The sequence below is a fragment of the Physella acuta genome, unplaced genomic scaffold (genome assembly GCF_028476545.2).
Source record: "Physella acuta isolate Inbredline_101_S28 unplaced genomic scaffold, ASM2847654v3 ptg000964l, whole genome shotgun sequence".
NCBI lineage: Eukaryota > Metazoa > Mollusca > Gastropoda > Physidae > Physella > Physella acuta.
In genome coordinates, this window is record NW_026732481.1 from 659,600 (window position 1) to 682,500 (window position 22,901).

Consider the following 22,901-nt stretch of genomic DNA (forward strand, 5'->3'; position numbering starts at 1 on the left):
AACTAATAATATATAGTTATTTTTAAAAAGTTAATTTTGATTTTTTTTTAAAAACTTTTTTTTATTTTAGGAAGGATAATGTCTTGCGTCTTTGGAACTATCTACTTGAACTACTACAAGCCAGACGTATGCGTCTGGAGCTGACACTGAGCCTTTACAAGGTCTTCAAGGAAATGCTATACATACTGGACTGGATGGAAGAAATCAAGGTAATAAAAGAAAATACATCAATAAGAAACTGTTAAAGATAGAAAGTATGTTGAAAAGTCCAAGGTTAACATTTTACCTCATACTTCAGCTTCGACTGATGTCAGAAGACTATGGCAAACATCTGATGGGTGTGGAAGATCTGCTACAAAAACACAGCCTCCTTGAGGCGGATGTCAATGTAGTTGGTGAACGTGTTTCCACTGTTAACTCTCAAGCTCAGAAGTTTATTACAGATGACTTTTCGGAAATTGGAGGTGAGTGCAGTTGTAAATATGAATCGAATAAAAACTTCTTATAAATACATTATTACTTTTGTTAATTTTTTCCCTCATACTGAATGATAAAAAAGCTTTTTTTTTTTTAAAAAATGTTTTTTAATACGTTTGCATTTTAAAATCACTAGGTTACAGACCATGCAACCCAGAAATGATTCAGGAAAGAATGAACATGTTGGACAGTGCCTACAATGAGCTGCACCAACTTGCTGCTGATCGTCGTCGCCGTCTGGAGGAATCAAGAAAACTGTGGCAGTTTTATTGGGATATGGCTGATGAGGAAGGATGGATCAGAGAAAAGGAGCAGCTTATGTCATCACCTGACCTTGGCCATGATCTGACAAGTGTCAACCTCTTGCTTAGCAAACACAAGGTTCAGATTTGTTTAGATACCTCTTGAGTTCTTTCAAAATTGTCAAAAGTCAAAGAATAATCTTTAAAATTCTAATAGTTTCACTAAAATAAAGTTACTTTTTTAACATTTAACACTTAAAAATTCTCCACAGGCCATGGAGGATGAGATGAAACATCGTCATACTCATCTGCAAGAAGTGCAAGCTGCCAGCAATGAACTCATTGAAGCTGGTAATTTTGGTGCTGACCAAATTGAACAAAGAAACAATGAAATTTCGTCACAGTGGGAAAGCCTTATAGAGTTGGCCACATACAGAAAGAAGAGATTGAACGAGGCTGTAGATTTTTACCAGGTATGTTCAGTTTGAATTTACTAGACAGAGGTTTATGTTATGTATTGTTATTACACAAAATATCTTTGTGCAAATATATTTTAAAATAACTCAAAAATGTTTGCTAGTTTTTCGCTGATGCTGATGATGTGGACACGTGGCTTATGGACACACTCCGTATTGTATCCAGCGAAGATGTTGGCAAAGATGAAGCCAGTGTGCAGTCATTGCTTAAAAAACACAAGGTGAGTCAAAGTGTGCATCATAATCCTGTATATTAATAGTGAAAAGCAGCATTTCTATATTCAAATATTTTTTTGTATTGATAAATATAAAAAAAAAAAAATTTCTCCATCAATTTTTCTTATGAAACAGGAAGTAACAGAAGAGCTCAAGACCTATCAAAGTGTTATTAAAGGTCTTCATAATCAAGCTGCCAATCTTGGAGAGCAGGTATTTAAAACAAGCATTTACCTAAAAAAAAATCTCATTAAGATAGGTATTTCCATTATTATTATTATTGTAATAATTATTACATTTTAGGATCGTGAGTCTCCTGATGTTCAAAGTCGTCTCAGTTCGATTGATAGAAGATATCAAGATCTATTGGAATTCTCAAAACTGCGCAAGCAGAGACTCATTGATGCACTTTCGCTTTACAAACTTTTCAATGAGTCTGATGGTGTGGAGACATGGATTGATGAAAAGGTGTTTATTCGTCTCTATTTCACATTAAAGTTTATAATTTCATTTTGTTTTAAAAATTTGTTGTGCAGAAGATTTTTATTTAAACCTGTTGCTCTCTAAAATAACAAATGTATCATTAATCCCGTTTGCAGGAGAAATTCTTGACTACCATCATTGTTACTGATGATGTTGAAGAGCTGGCCATCATGAAACACCGTTTCGACAGTTTCGAGCATGAGATGAATGCCACAGCATCTAAGGTGGCTGTCGTGAACCAGCTGGCTCGTCAGCTCATGCAGGCTGAACATCCAAATGCAGAGGAAGTTGTACAACGCCAGAATCAACTAAATGCAACGTAAGTTTATTTTCTTTGTGTGTTAATATCCTTGGAATTAAAACAGCTTTAAAATGCAATGCTTTACTTCAAAAATGTCAGAAAGTAGAAATATATTTTACAATTGTATTTCAGTTGGAATAACCTTCGTGAAATGGTTGACCAGAAAAGAGATGACATCCATGTTGCCCATGATTTCCAGAACTTTAACATTGAGTGCAATGAAACAATTGTAAGTTTTTGAGTAAAGTACCTTTTTTAAATCATGTATATTTTTAAAAAAAAAATAATTTCTGAGATCAAAATAATTTTTTTTAAAAACCTTTTGTCTAATAAATAAACAGAGCTGGATCCATGAAAAGGCTAAGTTGATAGAATCTACAGATGAATTGGGCAATGACCTTAGTGGTGTGATGACTCTGCAGCGTAGACTGAGCACCATGGAAAGGGATCTAGCTGCCATTCAAGCCAAGGTAATTTGTTTCCTTAGTCCTAGTGTTATTATTTCAAATTCAGTTTACATGTTTTTTTTATAGTGAAAGCTTTATATACAATATTCTAAAGCTTAGTACTCAAAAGCTCAAAATACTAAACAATCTTTTTTAATTACAGCTTGAGTCACTTCAAAATGAGGCAGAAAAGCTTGAGGAACAAAAACCAGAGGAGGCTCAGGCTATTAAAGAAAAGATTACAGAGATTACTCATGTCTGGAATGACCTTAAGGACATGGTAAACTACTTTGTTTATTCTTAAGCAGCATTGTATGTGAAAGCAATATGTAACGGATGTCTGTTGTTAAGGGCATCAATTAAAGTTTTACATGATTTAATTGCCTGGAGCTAATTTGGTGTTTGTGAATGTATCAGTAAAATGTTAAAAATATATAATGATGTTTAGTAAAATTAATGATTTAAACTATTTCTCTTAGCTTAAAGAACGTGATGAGAAACTTGGAGAAGCTGGAGAGTTACAGCGCTTCTTGGGCAGTCTGGATCATTTCCAGTCTTGGCTGTCTCGCACACAGATGACTGTCGCTTCTGAGGACATTCCCAATTCTCTGGCAGATGCTGAGAAACTGCTAAATCAACATCAACAACTGCGTGATGAGATTGACACTTATGCTCCTGAATATGCCAAGATCAAGGACTTTGGAGACAAAGTTACAGAAGGAGAAGAAGATCCACAGTACATGTTTCTTAGACAGGTACGTTTATAAATTGTTTAAATTTGGTGAAGACCACAATTCCTAGCCTTAAAAAAATAAATTTAAATTAGTTAAAAGCTTCGAATAATTATAATGTATTTTTTGTGGTAACTTTTACCAGAGACTTCAAGCTTTGGACGATGGTTGGCATGAGCTTTTGCAGATGTGGGAGAACAGACAACAGCTGCTTTCACAATCATTGAATCTACAGGTGAGAATGAACTGTAATATTACTTTGCTAAAAATATAAAATGTATGATACTTACAATACAGTAGATAAAAGCTAAAAAGGCAATAGTTGTAATTTTTTAAAACAGCATATTTATTTGATATATTGAGAATAAATAAAAATTTAGTGTTGATATTTTAAAGTTTTCTGTGAACTCTTGCCAATCTCATATTTTTGCAGATGTTCTTGCGTGATGCCAAACAAGCTGAAGTGTTACTCAACCAACAGGATAACTTTTTGTCTAAAGAGGATGTGCCTGTAAGTATTAAATTAACATGTTTTTATGTCCTTTTTTTTAAAATAATTTTTTCATAAAGCTTTCTTGAAATCTTCAGGTGATTGATTTATCACTTTTATATTAATTTTTTTTTTGTGGTTGCACCTTGAAACAATTGTTTTGTATAGAAGTGAGCATACTGATAAGTCCTTTTTCATGAGTCCATGATTTGAATTGACCTAGAAGTATCTCTATTGTACAATCCCAATGTTCTTGTGAATACCTGGGTATGAAAAGTCTGTTTAACCACATCTCCTACTAGTATATACATAGCATCCATTTCCTTAACATAGGTCCTTTGCATTTTGAAAGTGACTTGTTTTAAATTTAAAAGAAGGCAGATTTTTTTATCTTTTATTTTATTTACAACAAATATGAGAGAAGTTTTATCAGTTTTGGTTTTTAATTTTAAAATAAAGAGTTTGAAAGGAAAATAGTTCATTGCTTTATTTATAAACATATCTTTTCATTTGAGAGATATTGTTTTAAAGCAGTTTACCTGGAAATATAGGTATCTTGTAAGCTCCTGTTTGCCAATATTTTGCTTAACAAATTTCCTGAAGGTTTTTGGCCTCCAATTTAATGGAATAAAATTAGCTGATCATTTTTTTTTTTTAATCTTTGCTTTATTTCCAGGGAATAAATCGAATGTTGCTTGGTCATATACAAGCTCTTAGTCCACTGTCAGTTCATTCTTCTGACACTGTGTGGACAAAAGTAAAGAGTTTCAAAATCTTATTACTCTTGTATTTAGAAATTTTTAGGCAGCTTATATTTTAGTAGTGATTGCTAAAATATACAATCTTATGCTGACATAATATTTGAGACTAGAAAGGGAAGTACTCAGTTGCACAAATGTATGCTTTTTCACTGCTACATTAGTTACAAATTATCATAATTAAACAATCTTTTAGGTCTTTAATAAGGTTAAGACTTCTAACAAATTGTGAAATATTTTTTTAAACATATTTCTAAACTGAATCCTATCTGGTGTGTGTGTGTGTATCAACACTTGTTTAAAAAAGTGCAATACTTCTAACTATGAGCTAGAAATAACTCTAGAGATGTATAAGGTCCATTTTTTTGTTAAGCATGACAACTTGATCATCGTTACTTATACCCATTCTCAAAATCCAGTTGTGAATGCATGTATACTTTGTAAAATATTGTGAAACTATCAAGAAGTTGTAATTAGTTTCAAGAAGTTTTTTTGTTATAAGTTTTATCTAAACTTTGAAATCAAATTCATCAAATGAATAATACTTAATTTTATCTACTGTTTTTGGCCAAAGTAAATATATGAACATTAATCCCTAAAAAAATAAAATATTCTGTTTGGTAGGCCTACATGTTCACAATAAATTGTTAATAGCCAATTAGATAACATAAACTAACATTTTTAACATTAGTATCTGTGTGTTGTATATCTGGCTTATTGTTGAGGAAAACTACTTTGTCTTGTGGTCTCCTTTTGACAGATTGCTCCTCTAGATAAACAGGTAACCTTAAAATTGCTGTTACTGCTAAGACTGTCTTACTCAGTAACTATTGCTTGCTGTGTTGACATCTGTACCAGTCCTGCACTAAATATGATGGATAATGTATTGATTACAGTAGCTGCTCCTATTTTGTTTGATAACTTTTTTTTCATTTCCATGATAACTGAAAATAAACCAAAAAAGTAATTATTTATTGGTAGCTTGTTAAGCAGTGCCTGTTAGTTAAAATTATCTATTCTCACATTAAGTGCAAGTAATGTTTGCTTAACTAAGTATACAGGTTAGCATGTAATTATTTTCATTAAATGACACTGGACTTTTGCATGTATTTTTGTATTACACAACAAAAATAGTATTTGCACATGCATGAATGTTGTTTCATTATGATTTATACTAAAAGCTAAAGACAACTGAAGTTGTATTAATTTTTTATCATAACCTATAGATCGACAACTTTATTTTAATTTTTTTCTTTTGTTTACCTTAGGCAGATTTTTTTTTTGTATTTTAATATAGTACAGTATGGTAGCCAATTTAAATAGTCAAGCATTTTTTAAATTTGTTTTCTGTGCTTTTATTGTTTGAAAATATATTTTTTTAAATATTCAGTACAAAATGATCATAGGCACAAAATAAAATTTGCTATGAAGATTAGACATGGTTTCTCATATGATCTCTTTAGAAAGTCAATTTATATTCTTTTCTTGGTCAGTTACCAAATAAAAGAATATTTAGAGCATAATAAATATACCATGTTATAACTTTAAGGAAATATGTTCAATTAGTAGAAGCTGTATGTCATTGTCATAGTAAGCAGCCACTTTTCAACAATACTTGAGCAGTCACCTAGAAAATTCATATAAAAAAAAATAACCTTTTGGTGACCTAAAATTTATCAGAGTTATGGCATCATAACTTGAGAAGACCTCGAGGTGTCTTACAGATCTGAGCCAAATCTTGATAATTTTTATATTACAAACTTGCACGGTTTGGGGTTAGTAGTAGTAGTTTTTACCCTGGACCTAACTTTCTTCAACTTTGTGTTTTTATAAGTATAAAAACTATAAATAACATCCTTACTTGTTCTTCTTTGCCTCATTCTGTAATTATTTTTTTCTTTTCTGTAAATATGTATCATACTTTGAAAACAATATTAAGCATAATATATATCTTATAACTGCAAAGTGATTTTGTATTTATCACTATTAGTACATATTATTAACATATATATATGTTTATGAATGTGCTTTATTATTTATTATCAACCTAAATTTCTAAATATATTTTATTAATGTTTAAGATGTAACTGTAGCTGTATAAAATCCATTACAAAACAGCAATTAATTATTTAATAACATCTTATTGCACAAAGTTTGCATGCTTACTTTATTTTTATTTGTTTACTGGTCATTGTTTTTATACCTTTTTTTTTTGAGAATTTTTAGCAATATTACCCAATAACTATTGTTTTTTTTACCCCATTTTTTTAAACAATGTTACTTAATTTTTTAAAAGTGTTTTTTATTAGGTCATATATATATAGTTTGCATTTTTATATAGTTACACGTCTGCAGGATTTGTTTTTTTTAGGAAGTTTAAGAAAGTATCCAAACTATAATTGGCATTAATGTTATCTTGTGAGCAACATTTAAAAATCATCTGATGTATTGCCAAACAAGAAAATAAAAGGATACATTTAAAATACAGTTTAATGTACCATATTAGCGTAAAGAAATTAAGTAATTTAATTTTATGGTATTTAATATGTCACCATTTATTAAGATTTTTTCCCCACAAAATAGCAGAATTTATTAGGTTTTGAACACACAATCAAAAGTTTATTCTTTTTGCTTTTAGACCTCAGTGCAAGCTGCTGAGAACCTGATCAAAAGACATGAAGCCTTCATTACAACAATGGATGCTAATGATGAGAAGATCAATGCTGTATTACAGTTTGCCAACAGACTTATTGATGAGAACCATTATGATCGTGAAAAAATTCATAAAAAGGCTGAAGCCATTAATGAAAGGTTGGCTCTCTTATTTTTTCTAATTAACCTTATTTTCTATTACACTTTGATTTTACACTGTAGATATTACTAAAATCTTAATGTGATCATCACACATGATTGTCTGCATTGAGATTGTTTTCAATTTTATCTGCTAACAGGAGGGACCAAAACCGTCAAAGAGCTGATGAACAGTTGGAGAGGCTCAAAGATCAACTCAATCTCCAGCAGTTCCTACAAGAATGTGATGAGGTTTGTTTGGAATATTTCTTTTGCAACTTCTTTTTTAAGCAACTCATGCCAAAGTTATTTATCTCCTCGCATCATAATTTTTTTCTACTATTTTAAATTTAGTAAAATTGCTTTTTACAGCTTAGAGATTGGTTGCAAGATAAAATGGCTGCAGCTCAAGATGAAACCTACAGAGATGCTAAGAATCTTCATAGCAAGTACGTGAGACATCAAGCGTTTGAATCAGAAATAGCTGCCAACAAAGACAGATTGAACAGAGTTATTGAGGTAAGTTTGCATTGTTTTGTTTTTTTTAATTTGTTTTTTTTTCTTAATTTTAATTTTAAATATAATGGTAGATCTACCTCTCACCTGTTTCAATTAACATGCTTACATCAGTTGATCAAAATCTGTTTAACAATATAATCTCCTATATATTGTACAGGAAGGAGAATCAATCATGCAATCTAAGCCAGAGACCCGTGCCCAGATTCAGATTATGATTGAAGATCTTTCACATCAGTGGGAAGATTTAGAAGTAACCACAAAACAGAAAGGTGAACGTCTGTTTGATGCCAATCGCTCCACTCTATACCAACAAAGCTGCGATGATGTGGATGGATGGGTCACTGCTCTTGAGTCACAGATTGTCACATCTGAGGACTTCGGCAAAGATTTAACCACTGTCAACCTTCTAGTCCAAAAACAACATGTAAGTAAAGAAGATTTTAATCGCCACACTGATTTTTTTTAAAACTTTGTAAAATTATTTTTAAAAGTTTATTCTCAATATCATAATTTATATTCTTGAAATATGTTGATGTAATTCTACATTATAAATTTTGCCATTTTTAAATACAGCAATTGGAAAATCAAATGAAAATGAAAGAGCTGCAAATTCAAGAACTGGAATCTCAGGGTGAACATTTGAGAAGGCTTGAACCAGACAAAGAAGAAGAAATAGAAGCTAGAAGAGCTCTTGTGGCTGAAAGGTTAATTTACTTGCTGTTTAACTTCTAATGTATTTAGTGTGTAAAGAAGTGTTTGCTAATGGAAGTTTAAGCTTTGTTTTGCTGCCTATAATAATTAGTAATAATAATCAGTTGTTGTATAATTATGACTGAATACTTTTAGGTTCTCCAAGATCCAAGGTCCTCTAATGATGCGTCGCTCTAACCTGGAGAAAGTTAAACGTATTCACCAGTTTATGAGAGATGTGGAAGATGAGAAACTGTGGATTCAAGAGATGATGCCAAGAGCTGCTAACCAAGATTATGGAAACAGTTTACTTTCTGTCCAGCTCCTAATTAAAAAGAACCATGTAAATACAAAATTTGTCTATTAAGTTAATGCTTTATTGTTTTGTTAGCTTTTTCTTCTCCTATTTGTGATTTTTATTTATTTTGTTCCAGTCACTGCAAGTTGAAATAGACAATCATGAACCACGCATTATGTCTGTGGTACAAGTTGGTCAAGAACTCATTGAATCAGGGCATTCACAATCTGAGGAGTTCAGAGCATTGATTGAAGACCTTCTCAAACGTTGGCAGGAACTCAAGGATGCTGTAGATGCAAGAAACCAGAGACTGAAGTTGTCTGAAATAGCCCAACAGGTACCCCATGTTATGTGACTTTAACCAAGTTGTTGACTTTTGGAAATAATTATCAGTTGCTGTCATTAAGGAAGAAAAATTGAATTAAAATTGTTTATCCTCAGTACTACTTTGATGCGTCTGAAGCCGAGGCTTGGATGAGTGAACAAGAACTGTACATGATGGGCGAAGAAAGAGCCAAAGATGAAATTGGAGCTCAGAATATGATGAAGAAACACCAGACTCTGGAAAACAATGTAGAGGATTATGCTGAAGTGGTCAGGCAGCTTGGAGAGAGAAGCAGAGAATTGATGGAGGAGGAGCATCCTGAAAGGTTAAAACACTTTTCATCTCCATATATTTTACTTGTAAAAAAATGTATAGATTTGTTCATTATTGGGCAGAAATGGTTTTTAAACAATATTTTTATGCATGTTGACAGTGATCAGATAGCAGTTAGGCAGTCACAGGTAGACAAGCTGTATGCTGGTTTGAAAGACTTGGCTGGTGAAAGAAGAGGAAAATTGGAAGAAGTCTTCAAACTGTACACACTACACAGAGAAATTGATGATCTGCTTGAATGGATTGCAGATAAATCTGTTGTGGCAGGTTCAAATGAGCCAGGACAGGACTATGAGCATGTTTCAGTAAGAGCAATTTTCTTTTAGCCATCAATACTCATCTTTTATCAAGTCAGCTTACATAACAATCACAACTTGTGCTGTTTTTTTTTTTCAAACATAGTAGGTTTTCTATTTGGCATTGACTTGAGATTTTAAAAAACAACCGATAAAGCCACGTCTGCAATAAATAATTATAGAGTAAAAGCCACTGGCTTAAATTTATAATACATTGAGGGTAAGGGGGTATTTGAATATATTAATATTTTCCAGCAACTAAGATTTTTTGTGTTGTATCTTTAGATGCTCAAAGAACGTTTCAAGGAATTTGCACGTGATACAGAAAATATAGGCCAAGAGCGTGTGGCATCAGCCAATGAAATCTGTGATGCATTAATAGCATCTGAACATTCTGATGCAGCTACAATAGCTGAATGGAAGGACAATGTTAATGATGCATGGGCTGATCTGCTGGAGTTAATTGACACTCGAACTGAGCTTCTACAAACATCTTGGGAGCTTCATAAATTTTTCTATGACTGCAAAGATACACTCGAGAGGATTGCTGTAATTATGATTTCATTGTTTTTTAATTTATCCTGATTATCAAATTATCTTATCTAGATGATCATATTTAATTACATTAGTTATATTAAATTTATATAAATTGACATAAAACCAAACTTATTTCTCGTTACACTGTTAATTTTACAGGAAAAGCAAAACTACATCCCTGAAGAGTTGGGTCGTGATGCTCAGAGTGTAGCAGCCCTACAGAGAAAGCATGCCAACTTTGAGCATGATTTAGTCACCTTAGGAACACAGGTATGTACTACAATGACCATTTCATCAACTTTTTTATGTATCCTAGCATTCTAAATTTTCTTTTATTTTTTTAATTAATTTTCATCAGATAATTTTTTAAACTTAATGTACTTATATATTTTCAGGTTGAAGCTATACAAACAGAATCTGTCAGATTACAAGCAGGGTATGCTGGAGACAATGCCCAGACCATCATTGACAGGGAAAGAGAGGTCCTTGATGCCTGGAGGAACTTACACATACTTGTAGAAAGGAGAAGGCTGACATTAGCTGATGCCTCAGACTACTACAGGTTTATGCTCATGGCCAAAGATTTGTTGTTATGGATTGATGACATCAGTAGACAGATGAACACACAAGAAAAACCCCGGTAAGTTAAAAGTAATTATAAAAAGTATTCAGTTTCTTTATATCAGTGCTAAAAGAGGTGTAGTAACTTATTGTATTTATTGACAGTGATGTCTCTGGTGTTGAGCTTTTGATGAACAACCACCAGAGTCTTAAGGCAGAGATAGATGCCAGGGAGGAGAACTTTGCTATTTGTATAAACTTGGGTAGAGACTTGTTGAATAGGCAACACTACAAGCAAGAACAGGTTTGTAAATGCAGCATTAGTTTTATGTATAAGATGTTATAAGGTTAGAATAAAAAGGTAATATTTTTAATAATAATTTTGGAACAGCCCTTACCTTCTAGTTACAATAATGAAAAATGTATATGATTTTCAGGTACGAGAAAAATTGATTCAGCTTACATTACAAAGATTAGATATGACTGACCTGTGGAAAGAACGATGGGAACACTTGCAGCTTAGTAAGTTAAAGTCTTTTTTTTTTAATTGGATGATAAAGTTAAGTAATAATTATATGTCAAACGTCATAATGATAATGGCATGGTTCGTGGTTGATTTAAGTTTTCTTTTGACTTTAGGGTAACTGGTTTTAAGATAAAAAGTTGGTACTATATGGCTGGAGTTTGATATACAGCAACATGAATTCCTTCATGATAAGACGCCTTTAGTTTTATACTTGCTGAAATTGATCTGCGTGCTTCCAGTTTTAAAAAAATACTGTTAGTATAAATTTGTATATTTCAAATCTTCATTCAATATTTCTTTCAGTTTTGGAAGTCTACCAATTTGCTAGAGATGCAGCAGTTGCAGAAGCTTGGCTTATTGCACAGGAGCCATACTTATCTAATCAAGACTTGGGTGTAAGTATATTACCTATCTAGCTTACCATGCATCTTTAAGTTCCAAAAGAAATTTGATTTGGCATGTATGAGAGGCATGCATACAAAAGAAATAATGCTAGTTTATTTTTAAAGCTGCTTACTAGAATAGCACTCATGCAATTAAAAAATTAACCTTAGTAATACAGGTGTAAACATTTTTGATACAGGACACTCTGGACGCTGTAGAAAACTTGTTGAAGAAACATGAAGCTTTTGAAAAATCTGCTGCCACACAAGAAGAGAGATTTGCTGCATTAGAGAAACCAACCACAGTAAGTATGGTGTTTTTACATCCAGTAAACGTTCATTATAAAGAATTGGTGATCGTAACAGATACTGCTATTCAAAATTACATAACGAGAGTTTTTCAAACCTTGTTTGATTAATATTGTTAGTTATTCTTGAATATACAGTCAATAATTTCAAAAATTTCAGTTTGAGATAAAAGATAGGGAAAAGAGAGAAGCAGAAGAATATGGCAGAAGTCATCCTGATGAAGTAGCACGAAGAAAAGAGGAAAGAAGGCGACATTATATACAAGAGTTCCTACCCCCTCCACCACCACCCAAGTAAGTTGATTTATCACTCACATTGTCATCACTACGTGTCTGTGCTGTAAGTTTGAAGCATGCAAAATCAACTAGTTCTTAAATACTTTTTTGTCAATTTCTTTAACAGACCAGAACCAGTTATTGAACCAGAGGTACCAGTACAAGCTGTTTCAGTCAGTCACACAGCACCAGACACAGCAGAAGAAACATCTGGTCAGCCAATGAGTGCAGAAGAGCAAGCAGAGGTTGAACAAGGTAACCTTTAAGTCTTGCCCTATCAGCATGTTGATTGTTGTAGCTGCTGCTCATTCTTAGTTCTTGTTCTGTATTTAGATTTTGATACCTTTTTCCGTCACCAAACTTGAAATAGCATGTTTAGATTGTAAGAAATCTGTTTAAGTGTTTTTCTAACACAATTACAATTATGCTTTATGATGTTGCTTTTTAAATTCAGTAGTTTTTATTTTTAATTTAAATTCTTAAAAAATTAAATTATTAAAGCAACATTCTGCATGTTTTTGCTCATGCATAACTTAGAGAATTGATCTTGTCTTCTAGGTGTAGCTAACATGCTTTGTTTGATGTTTCATATTATTCGTAATTTGAAAATGAGCTGCTTGGGAATAAAATCTTGTTACATTCATTTAATTTTAATCATAAGTTTGTAAATACTTATGTCAAAGTTCCATTCACAAGAAACTATAAATAAAAATAAATAATAAACACTCATTAAGAAGATTAAATTTAAAATCACTTTGACGTTGATTTTTTTTTTTACACTTTTAAATTTAAAAGCTTTCACATTTCTTGTTTTTTTAAAAGCATGGCCTCTTGAAGCTCATTTTTGCATTGGAAAAATTTTCTGAATTATTTGTTGAATTTAACTGTTTTTGTTTCATTCTACCAAAAACCCTATCACAAGTTTTTTTCAGTAGTGATTTTTTTTTCCAAACATTTGCAATTCAGAAAGTTTTCATCACTTTGTTCACTTCATTGAAAAATTCATTTGATAATGTGCATGCTTGTTGTTAAGTAACTTTGTGCATGCTTCAGAGCGCAGGGCTCGGCAAGATCAGTTTGTGGCAAAGGATGTTGGTGGTGGGGGTGATGATTCAGCCCACCACCGCACCCACGCTCGCATGGATGCTGAGTCTCCTAGGGAAAGTGAGCGCAGGCCACATGCAGAGGGCCCAGCACCTAAGAAGACTCCTAGAGGAAGTAGGTTTCAGTATACTTTTAATTAACAAAGTACTGGTTAGACGACCCAAGTAAACATTATGACCAGTGTCATCAATTTTTAAAAAATGTAACATGATTGCTTTCTGGCTTTCAGTTTATAAGTCATTTCACTTAACTGTTATCCTGAGGAATACATTTTATCATGACATCAATGCAAGAAATTTTGCAGACAATGCTTGATAAAATATTTAGTGAGTTACATCATGACATTTAAAAAGATTGTTCATCACTTGACTCCCAAAGAATGGCAATAAATTCACTTGAAATATATACCATCATCCACAATCTTTTGTTTATTTACTTAAGTTTTTTAGCACATATTGTTTAAAATATTTTTATTAGTATTTTATATTTCTATAATGTTTGAAGTGTGATTGAGTATTTCTTGAATTTTAACATCTTTTTTTATATATTTTATTTACTGCTTTTAGTTAAAATGTTTATAAAGCTTTCATTACATTTTGTGGGCTCTGGTGTAGTTTGCTGTAGTTTGATGTTAGTACTCTTTGAGTTTAATTTTATTCTTTACATTTTTTCAAATGTAGCTATTTTTAACAAAAATAATTCATATGTATCAACAGCTTTTCAATTTAAAATTTTGCTTATATATGTTGTACAGTGTAATCATTTGGTTTTAATATTTATTTATCTTTTAATAAACTTACAACAGTATTTGTAAAGTATTTAAAAATTATATATATATATACATATATTAAAAAACAAAGTATTATTGTTAATTATTGTACCATGCTTTTACTTTTATTAAAAATTAATAGCATTACAGAGGATGTAAAAAAAAAACCTTGTGGTTTAATGTTCATATCATTTACTATTCTAATCTTGTTTTTGTTTTTTTTTTAAATTTCATAATAGTACAATTTCGTTTTATACTTCTATACATTTTTAGTTGAGGCAAATACTAAAATATTTGCTTGTTTCTTATAATTTTTATTTAAATTTTTTTTAAAATATGGTGTATGTTGTTTAAAATGGTGGGTAAAAAATCATATTTTCTTGGGGGGGGGGGGGGTGTCTGGCTTGTTTAATTCCATTTTTTTAATAATATAGCACAATTCTATTTGATGTGTCACTTCCCTTAAAAAATATTGTTTTATAGATTTTGTGTTCATTGTAATTATAGAGTGGTGGTAACTTTATAATCTGTTTTACAATGTAGTTGCCTAAAACAGTTTTGATTCTCTACTTAATACTTTCAACAAGGCTTAGTTGTTACAGCAGGCTTTTAAAAACAATTTTAATTTGAAACATATTTATAAACATTCAATTAACAGATACTGATAGCATTGAACCTCATATATTGAACCAATTTTAGGTGTAAATTTTTTTTGTTCAATACTACATTAGCTTTGTAATTTATTTATCCTTTTAGTCCCTACATTAAGTTCCATAGATATAAATTACAAAATTACTTTTGTTATAGAAATTTTAATCCTGAATCACTAGCCCTTTTAAGTTAGTATCTAACTTTCTCTGGTACACTGATGAGCTAAAACTTGTTTAAACATAAAACTTCTTTAACAGCCTTGTTTATTTTTAATGTAGTCTGCAGTTACTAACCTTAAAGGTTTTCTTTAATGCTGTTCTAATTATATATATTTTTTCTTTGTGGCTTTAAATTAGCAATAGTCGGTAATGGATATTTTCTTCTCAACTTCATTGTTGTAATAATATTTTGTTACCACATTGAAAGCTTAGAAAAGAAAATTTACATTAATGGCTTAAAAGTTATTTTTCTTTTTGTATACATTAATTTTTACATTAATTTTTGCACATTTTTCTGTATGGGGCAAACAGCTATGCACCGGGTTTTTTTTTTTTTTTTGTTACAATTTTTTAAAAGTATCAGCTTCTTTAAAAATCTAACCTGGCGGATGAACGTGGATGAGTGATGGACGTCGGCAGAAGATATGTCTAAGAAATGTTGCATTTTTTTAATTTGACCAACCTGTTTTGTTAGGCAAAAAGAAGGACAAGGAAAGAGAAACACTTAGCCCAGAAATAAAAGAAGAGGAAGAGAAAGAGAAGAAGCGCACACCCCGCTCTAAATCTCCCTTTGCTAAATTGTTTGGCAGTAAGAGAGAATCGAAAAGCAGCACATCTCCAAGAACTTCACCTGATACTGAATTACCAAGATCCAGAACTTTTGGTTGGTCTCCTTGAATATCTGTTGCCCAACATTTTTGAAAAAAAATGTACTCCTATTGGCAATGAGGGAAACAATTGATAATTAAGCATTAATTACCACTGCATGGATTTCTTTTTCAGTATTGAATACTTTCCTATGCCACCTTATTATTTACATTTATGAGATTTACTTCAAATGACATTTGATACAGGCTTTGTAATATGGTTTTTTCTAACTATTATCAAGCTACGGGTAAACTATTCTCTATTTAAACTATGCAATATTTTTATCCTGGTTATACTTTATTTTTCTTTCAAAAAATGTATGATCTCATGTGGCGTCGCTCTTCTACATAATTCTTATTACATATATGCAGTGTGTTTCATTCAGCTATTTACACATCTTTTATTTTTGCATGATATTTGCTGTCATTTTTGTCTATAACATTGCAAGCTCCACTTAAGTGTTTCAAATATGGAGCTAATATGTAGCCTTTTCAATCTATTGACTGAAACTTGGCACACTTATTTATTTACAATAAGATTAAGCTATTAAGCTAAAATACTTCATACTCCCATTGCTCTTCCTTTAATTAGAATTTAAATCTATTACTTTTAAGAAAGAATCTTTCAGTAAATGAATTAGTCTTTCCACCAGTTTTACAATTTGTTTGCTATCAGAGTCTTGTGAGTGGGTTACCTTTATTTTAATTAAGAATTTAAGCTGCATGCTAGTATAAACTGCTTGTGGTATTTCCAAATTAGAGTTGTAAATAATATTGTAAATATAAATACTATTACCAAATATTGATATTTTTTAAGAATAAGTTACTTTTAATATTTCATTTTTATATTAGGTGTATATAGTTTAAAATATATAAACTGTTATATAGAGGATGAGGTTTTAGAATTCAAAGATAAACTAAATTTTTTAAAGAGATTAACCTATCTAGCTTTGGTTTGTGTTGATTTATATAGAATCAGAAATATTTTACATTATAATTAATTTCTATTTGCTCTTGTTCCTTTTAATCAGAGGCTTCTGCAGCATCAGAATACATTCACGAGGAAGGTCATCTTACAAGGAAACATGAGCTAGATTCAGGAGAAAAGAAAGCCAGTAACAGGTGTGTAACTTTCAACTGCCATACTTGTTAAAAAAATTAGAAATGGATAATTTCAGGATGTTAATCCATCAATGTCTATTGCAGGTCATGGGATAAATTGTATGTTGTACTCTCTGGGTCAACATTGTCTTGCTACAAAGATCAAAAGCATGCAAAAACAGTAAGTTATTTCCCATTTTTTAATGCAGAGATCTTGTGCTGTATTTATGATATGGCGTAGTTGTAACATGATAACTAAACATAAAGTCTCAAGTTCTGTCTTTGAGACCCATTCTGTTTGTTGTCCATGAGTCTACCCATTTCTGGTTAGCTACCTGACTAGAGTTGGGAAGGAAAAAGTCTGCCTGGCATTGTGCTTAACAGCAGGATTTCTTTTTATTTTGAGATCAATACGTATTAAGCTAGCAATTTTAAAACTATATACCTTATAGTTCTAATATTAATTGGCACTTTGATACAAAATTTATTTTAAATCTTTTCCATGTAAACTTAATATGAACATTTAGTTAATGGAATATATAGACTATAATATATATGCAGAGTGAGAAAAGAATGCTTGATTTTTTACTTTTAAAAACTTTAGCCCACTGTTAAAATTTAAACAATTTTTTTTTATTCTCGGTCTGTTTATTGAAATATCTGTTCACTAAACAATTACATATTTTATCCAATTATGTAAAATAGCTCCTGTATGTGAGCAGATATAGCTATACATATTCATGGGGTAGAAGTCAAATCTAAACCTGTAATAAAAATACTTTCAATTTGGTACTTGTCTTTATTTCAATTAATATGAATCAGAAATATTGCCAAGATTGTAAAGCTATAGAGCTGGAACAGTGTTCTTTACACAGGTTTATGTGGAAATAACGAACTAAAGTGTCTATGTTAATCTTCCAGGATCCCAACAATAGAGTCCATCATGAGAATGTGATAGATCTGGTTGGTGCTTCATGCCAAGTAGCAACAGACTATGTTAAGAGGCCATATGTGTTACGGCTGAAGCTTGCAGATGGTGCTGAGTATCTTTTCCAAGCTAAAGATGAGGTAAAACTCATACTTTTAAATTAATAATTTCTAAATCTGTGACATTAGAGTTTAGTCCACTACTTTGTTTGAAAATCTTATATCAAATTACCCTTTAATTTCACAGTCTGAAAGAGATGTATGGATTGGCCGCATCAGTTCTGCAAGCGGGAAAGGAGGAGCAGCTGCCAGTTTACCCACCAGGTCGCAGACACTTCCAGCTACCCGCTCAGAGAAAGAAGAGCCCAAAAAACGAGGTTTCTTCACACTCAAGAAAAAGTAGTTTTCAAAACATGACTAGGCTTTACTCTAGAATAACATTAATAAATCTGATTACAACTCCAGTAATAATGGTTACATTTGTAAGCGCTACTTTCCTTCTACATTTTTTAAATATTACACCTTTTTTTAGATGTAATCATTATCATCCTCATGAGAGAAAGAGATGTGTATCTTAACTAATGTATTTTAGAAGAATCTCATGAAGCTCCATAGTTATTGCCTCTGCTTAGCACCACTGTCATCCTTCATTTTTTTATATCTTGTATGGAAGATAATGATGCGATGCTGTACAAATATTCTTTTAAGCATGTCTGGGCGAACTGGATTGATCAGGCAAACTTTTTCGATTCTGGATTTATTGTGTTTATTAGTTTGGTTAATAAATACAATGGAATCCTTGTGGTAACTGTAATTAGTCAGTGCATTCAAATCAGTTGTACATTGAGAGTACATGGTCCTGTAAAAGGAAATATTTTGTATTATATACATTTCAATCTAAGCACTGGGAGAGTAGTAGTGTAGCAACTTTTCCAAGTGTGCTAGCCCTTGAAACTGTGATGAACTGTTTAGGTTATAACCTGAAATACAGATTCTTCATTTAAGGTAAAATATTTGCCTATATGGCACAAGTGAAAGTAGTGGCAAACACCACTGCAAAATGATTTTTTTTAATACTAGGTTTTTATTTTATTTTTTTAAAATGATAAATGTAATTATACAGATTCAAGTAAAATATATGTGAGGTTGGGTTTTTATGAATGTATTTTAAAGAATCTTAGTTTTCAACCAGTGAACAGTACTCTTGGGACTTTGACCAGTAATAGCTGTGTCATGTCTCCATTTTACACTTGTTTTATAGGGGCTGTGTATTGTTAAATCATTTCCATGAAAACAGTGTTGTGGTTTAGTAAATGTCTCACTGCTTTTAGAATGTTTTTCATTCATTTAATCATGTGCTTGTACTTTGTGATTTTCTTGCCAGATAGACAGTAGCCTGCATGCTTATCTTTTTAAGTAGACATTTCCTTCTTTATTTACCTTAAAGAATAATTGTAAATTGCAGTAAAATAGGAAAGAAAAATTAAACATTCCTTTAGACTTTTTCAAAAGATAATAACTAAATATCCTTATTATCTTTCAAAACGCTTCTAGTTCCTTGCTTTCGACAACAAAAAATGCAATAAAGGAACACAGTGTTAACAAGATTAAAAGATAATTAATATAAGGTTGCTTATTTTCTGTGATGTAATATTTCGAGGACCAATCATGTACATCATTCTTGCATCACTAGTTCCATCTGTAGATTTGTTTGAAGATCAGACATGATGAAACAGGTGACTGTTTCAGGGAAACCTTACATTAATCTATCAAGAAGAGAAGCCAAACTTGAGAAAAAACACTTCCCTTTTTTCTTAAACAGTAATAGGCCTCACTCAGTTACATGAAATATTACAGTCAGTTAGTTATTCAGTACAGGCTTTGTGAAGTTATTGTGAATTAGTTTTTTTTCTTAAGTTTACTACAATAAAGGGTGGTGACTACTGAGACAAAATTTAATCTTGAGGCTGATAGGAAACAAAGTATTTATGTCCATTTATTTTCATTATTTGAATGGAAGAATCATAACGAGTGATAGATTAAAATGATGAAAATGATAAGATTTTTTAATAAACGTTTCTAGATGCACCCAGTGGCATACAAGTTTCACTAATAAGACAGCATATGTATATTTCAAATGTAAAATTTATATTCTCTGTAATAGATGTTTTACCTGTAACGTACATAGTTCACTCTTGATGTTATGTGTAGAATTTACATTTTATTACCTCCCATTGTTTAGTTTTTATAATGCTATGCTTACGTATTTAGTTTGTCTATCCTACTTTAAGTTTTTTAAATAATAAAAGTGCTCTCTCTATATTATGTAATTGTTACTGTCCTTAGTGATATTCAATTTATTTAGTTACTAGAAAAATATTTTCTTTTGTAACTGACAGAAGAAATGAACTGAGCTATAATATGCCTGCATGCTATAGTTGTTAATGTGTTTTGAAATAAGGGTGTTTTTAATGAATGTGTCATCAATCTATTCCGATACATTCTAATTAGCTAAGATTAAACAAAACAGACATATTTTCCCAGTAGGATATGCTGTTTAGTTTATTTGTTGTAGCAGAATGCCAACATTTGTATATAATCCCATGTTGCTTTTTGTATGTATGTGGCTTTTAAAAACAAACATTTTAAAATTATCTGGAACCATCCTGAACATTGTGTTCTTGTCACCTTCACACATAAGTATTCCTTTTAGTTTTTATTTTTAAATAAACTTTGTTAGTTTGAACTCTTAGACTCAAGCCTTATTTGTCCTTATCCAGTGCATCAACACAATGCACTGGATAGTTCACCTTGTTTTAATCTAATGATTTCATGTATAAGAATATGTGCTGTTATTTATTTTTAAACAATCATCACAGTTTGGTTAAGAATAAAAATGAATTAGCCACAGCTAAGATTAGGTGTGCTTATGTTTCATTTCTATAAGGGGAGAGTGGTCAGATACGCCATACCTTTTTTTTATTCAATGAGTTGTGTTTTTTATTTTTTAAAAACTTAAAAAAGACTATTTATTGTTAAAGTTCAGTGGCTTACTAAGGGTGTTTTTTTTTTAAAAAGTGATACATGTGCAGTTTATTTATATACGAGTCAATGTGAAATCTTAACCAAGGGGTTGTCTGTCTAAAGACAGCTGTCCCTTCTGCGACAGAATTCAAGAAATACAGCTGTCTTCTCTCTTTTTTTTTTCTTCTAAAAATAATCCAGAATTTTGAAATGATGCAACACAGTTACTGTACTCATTGTCCAAGGCATTCTTTAATCTTTCTTATTGTACTTTTTTTTTTCAAAGAGATGTTCCACTGGATATCAGAGAGTTTGTAACTGTAGTGGCTGGTCTAATGATTTGTGTTGTAGCACAAGCTGATCTATCTCCCCTTCTTTCGTCTCCCAGTCTATTTATATTGGGTGCACACAGGTTTTGTATTTGCTTAAATAAAATGAATAAAGTGATAGTTGCTGTGTTCCTAGTTTTATTTTAATTCTATTATTTCGTTCAAATACACCATTGTCAAAGAAATTAGTTTTCACTTGAGAAAAAAAAAATCAATATTTTTAAAGCCACAAAAAGACCATAAAATGATGTATGAATTACATGTGAGAAGGGTAATATGTGCAGATTAAAAAATGCACTCCATTCTCGAAAGACATTACAGCAAGCATCATTTGTAGCAGTGTGATTTTAGCTCCTAAATGTTTTTAAAAAACAAAGGGGATATAAATTTACAATTTACCGTACGACTGTTGGTACAATTTTGGTCATAACTTCTGTGTAACCAGCCATAACTGGATAGTTGTCTCAGAAACACACTATAGCTACACCCTGATTTTAAAGTTTTATCAGTACAGAATGTTCTTAAGAATTTCACGTTTTGTCTACGGAGACTACATTTTAAAACATTAGCTATGTAACGACTATTCCATCGTAAGATCTTAACTATTTTTTTTTATAGTTCGACCACAGTTATTGCCAAGCAGTGTTTCTTCCAGACTTTTTTCTCCGGGGGCGGTAGACTCTCTTCTCTCTCCCCGAAGAGATGCCTGGAAGAAACTCATGCCAAGGGTGGAATGGGCCGCCATGAAAAAATTTTCATAGGACGCAAGGATCAGTGCTTTTGAGTCTGTTAGTTAGTGCTTTGATTTCTTTTAAGTTATTTACTTAATTAACCCTTTCTATTTGTCGTTTTATTGTTATTATTGGCGGAAAAAATGCACTCAGAAAAATTAAGCCAGAAAGTGGCCGCTTTTATTTAGGTTATTTCCTGGGCCCTTAGGACAACGTCAGTACACCCTGTGGATATGGTTTAATACTTTTAGCTATAATTAATGGGTACAAAAATATACTTTATGAGGGTGGGGGGACAGGGGAGGGAGGCGGCAAGATTTTTAAATAAGTTGAGACTTTATTAATTAAAGCGCAGTGAAAAAAAAAAGTTAGGAAACAGCTGCCTTAAATCGAGACAGGCACATGTTATCGATTAGAGAGGTTAGGGACAGTGGCGTAGCTACCGTAAAGCTAGCGTAAGCAAGGTATAGGGGCCCATGGCATTTAGGGGCCCTTTTCCCTCTTAAAAAAATTAAAACTTTTTACGTTGAAATTTTAATATTTCTTTTTTATAAATAATTTAAAAATGAAATGAAAATTCCGTTTCTTTTCTATCGTAGAAATAATTAAAAGTTCCAAAAAAGGATCCCCAGTCCTTTCGTACTTTACAAGTAGTGGGATATTACTATATCTTCACGTTAATATTCGTTTTAATGAGCACCATACACTAGGGATATGTCGGGATACAAAAATCGATTACTAAATCGAATAAAGGGTGTCCTCTAGCGCATCAGCAGTAGTAACGGTTGGGCTCCCGAGTTACCCTGCGGCTACCTGAGTGCACGAGATCCTTTGATTGGACGTCAAACTGCAACAGGGGCGGCTTTCGACGCCCTCGGCGTACAGATGACACCTATTACACAAGTATTCTACAAGGGACAGAGGTTGCATCTGGCTAC

At 31.8% G+C, this 22,901-nt stretch overlaps 1 protein-coding gene across 6 annotated transcripts in view; it reads left to right on the forward strand.

Annotated features, from left to right (window-relative positions):
• The window catches only part of LOC131953894 (spectrin beta chain), a 37,102-nt gene extending 15,741 nt beyond the window's left edge, over positions 1 to 21,361 (forward strand). For 2 of the 6 annotated variants that reach the window (XM_059317323.1, XM_059317324.1), the window contains 39 exons: positions 71 to 209; positions 299 to 464; positions 614 to 858; positions 992 to 1,192; positions 1,300 to 1,416; positions 1,547 to 1,624; positions 1,715 to 1,879; positions 2,011 to 2,213; positions 2,328 to 2,424; positions 2,537 to 2,665; positions 2,805 to 2,921; positions 3,121 to 3,396; positions 3,518 to 3,607; positions 3,806 to 3,883; positions 4,539 to 4,619; positions 7,259 to 7,431; positions 7,572 to 7,662; positions 7,783 to 7,929; positions 8,087 to 8,353; positions 8,503 to 8,633; positions 8,776 to 8,962; positions 9,054 to 9,254; positions 9,359 to 9,567; positions 9,676 to 9,880; positions 10,157 to 10,420; positions 10,568 to 10,678; positions 10,804 to 11,048; positions 11,135 to 11,273; positions 11,407 to 11,491; positions 11,799 to 11,890; positions 12,079 to 12,183; positions 12,347 to 12,480; positions 12,590 to 12,717; positions 13,516 to 13,680; positions 15,680 to 15,868; positions 16,883 to 16,973; positions 17,058 to 17,133; positions 17,874 to 18,020; positions 18,127 to 21,361. In XM_059317323.1, coding sequence (XP_059173306.1) covers positions 71 to 209; positions 299 to 464; positions 614 to 858; positions 992 to 1,192; positions 1,300 to 1,416; positions 1,547 to 1,624; positions 1,715 to 1,879; positions 2,011 to 2,213; positions 2,328 to 2,424; positions 2,537 to 2,665; positions 2,805 to 2,921; positions 3,121 to 3,396; positions 3,518 to 3,607; positions 3,806 to 3,883; positions 4,539 to 4,619; positions 7,259 to 7,431; positions 7,572 to 7,662; positions 7,783 to 7,929; positions 8,087 to 8,353; positions 8,503 to 8,633; positions 8,776 to 8,962; positions 9,054 to 9,254; positions 9,359 to 9,567; positions 9,676 to 9,880; positions 10,157 to 10,420; positions 10,568 to 10,678; positions 10,804 to 11,048; positions 11,135 to 11,273; positions 11,407 to 11,491; positions 11,799 to 11,890; positions 12,079 to 12,183; positions 12,347 to 12,480; positions 12,590 to 12,717; positions 13,516 to 13,680; positions 15,680 to 15,868; positions 16,883 to 16,973; positions 17,058 to 17,133; positions 17,874 to 18,020; positions 18,127 to 18,282 — 5,920 coding nt within the window. In that variant the 3' untranslated portion in view covers positions 18,283 to 21,361. Of the gene's footprint in view, positions 1 to 70; positions 210 to 298; positions 465 to 613; positions 859 to 991; positions 1,193 to 1,299; positions 1,417 to 1,546; positions 1,625 to 1,714; positions 1,880 to 2,010; positions 2,214 to 2,327; positions 2,425 to 2,536; positions 2,666 to 2,804; positions 2,922 to 3,120; positions 3,397 to 3,517; positions 3,608 to 3,805; positions 3,884 to 4,538; positions 4,620 to 5,380; positions 5,402 to 7,258; positions 7,432 to 7,571; positions 7,663 to 7,782; positions 7,930 to 8,086; positions 8,354 to 8,502; positions 8,634 to 8,775; positions 8,963 to 9,053; positions 9,255 to 9,358; positions 9,568 to 9,675; positions 9,881 to 10,156; positions 10,421 to 10,567; positions 10,679 to 10,803; positions 11,049 to 11,134; positions 11,274 to 11,406; positions 11,492 to 11,798; positions 11,891 to 12,078; positions 12,184 to 12,346; positions 12,481 to 12,589; positions 12,718 to 13,515; positions 13,681 to 15,679; positions 15,869 to 16,882; positions 16,974 to 17,057; positions 17,134 to 17,873; positions 18,021 to 18,126 lie in introns of all 6 variants that reach the window. The other 4 variants (XM_059317325.1, XM_059317327.1, XM_059317326.1 and 1 more) reach the window with 4 other exon arrangements.
• Positions 21,362 to 22,901: the final 1,540 nt, after the last annotated feature.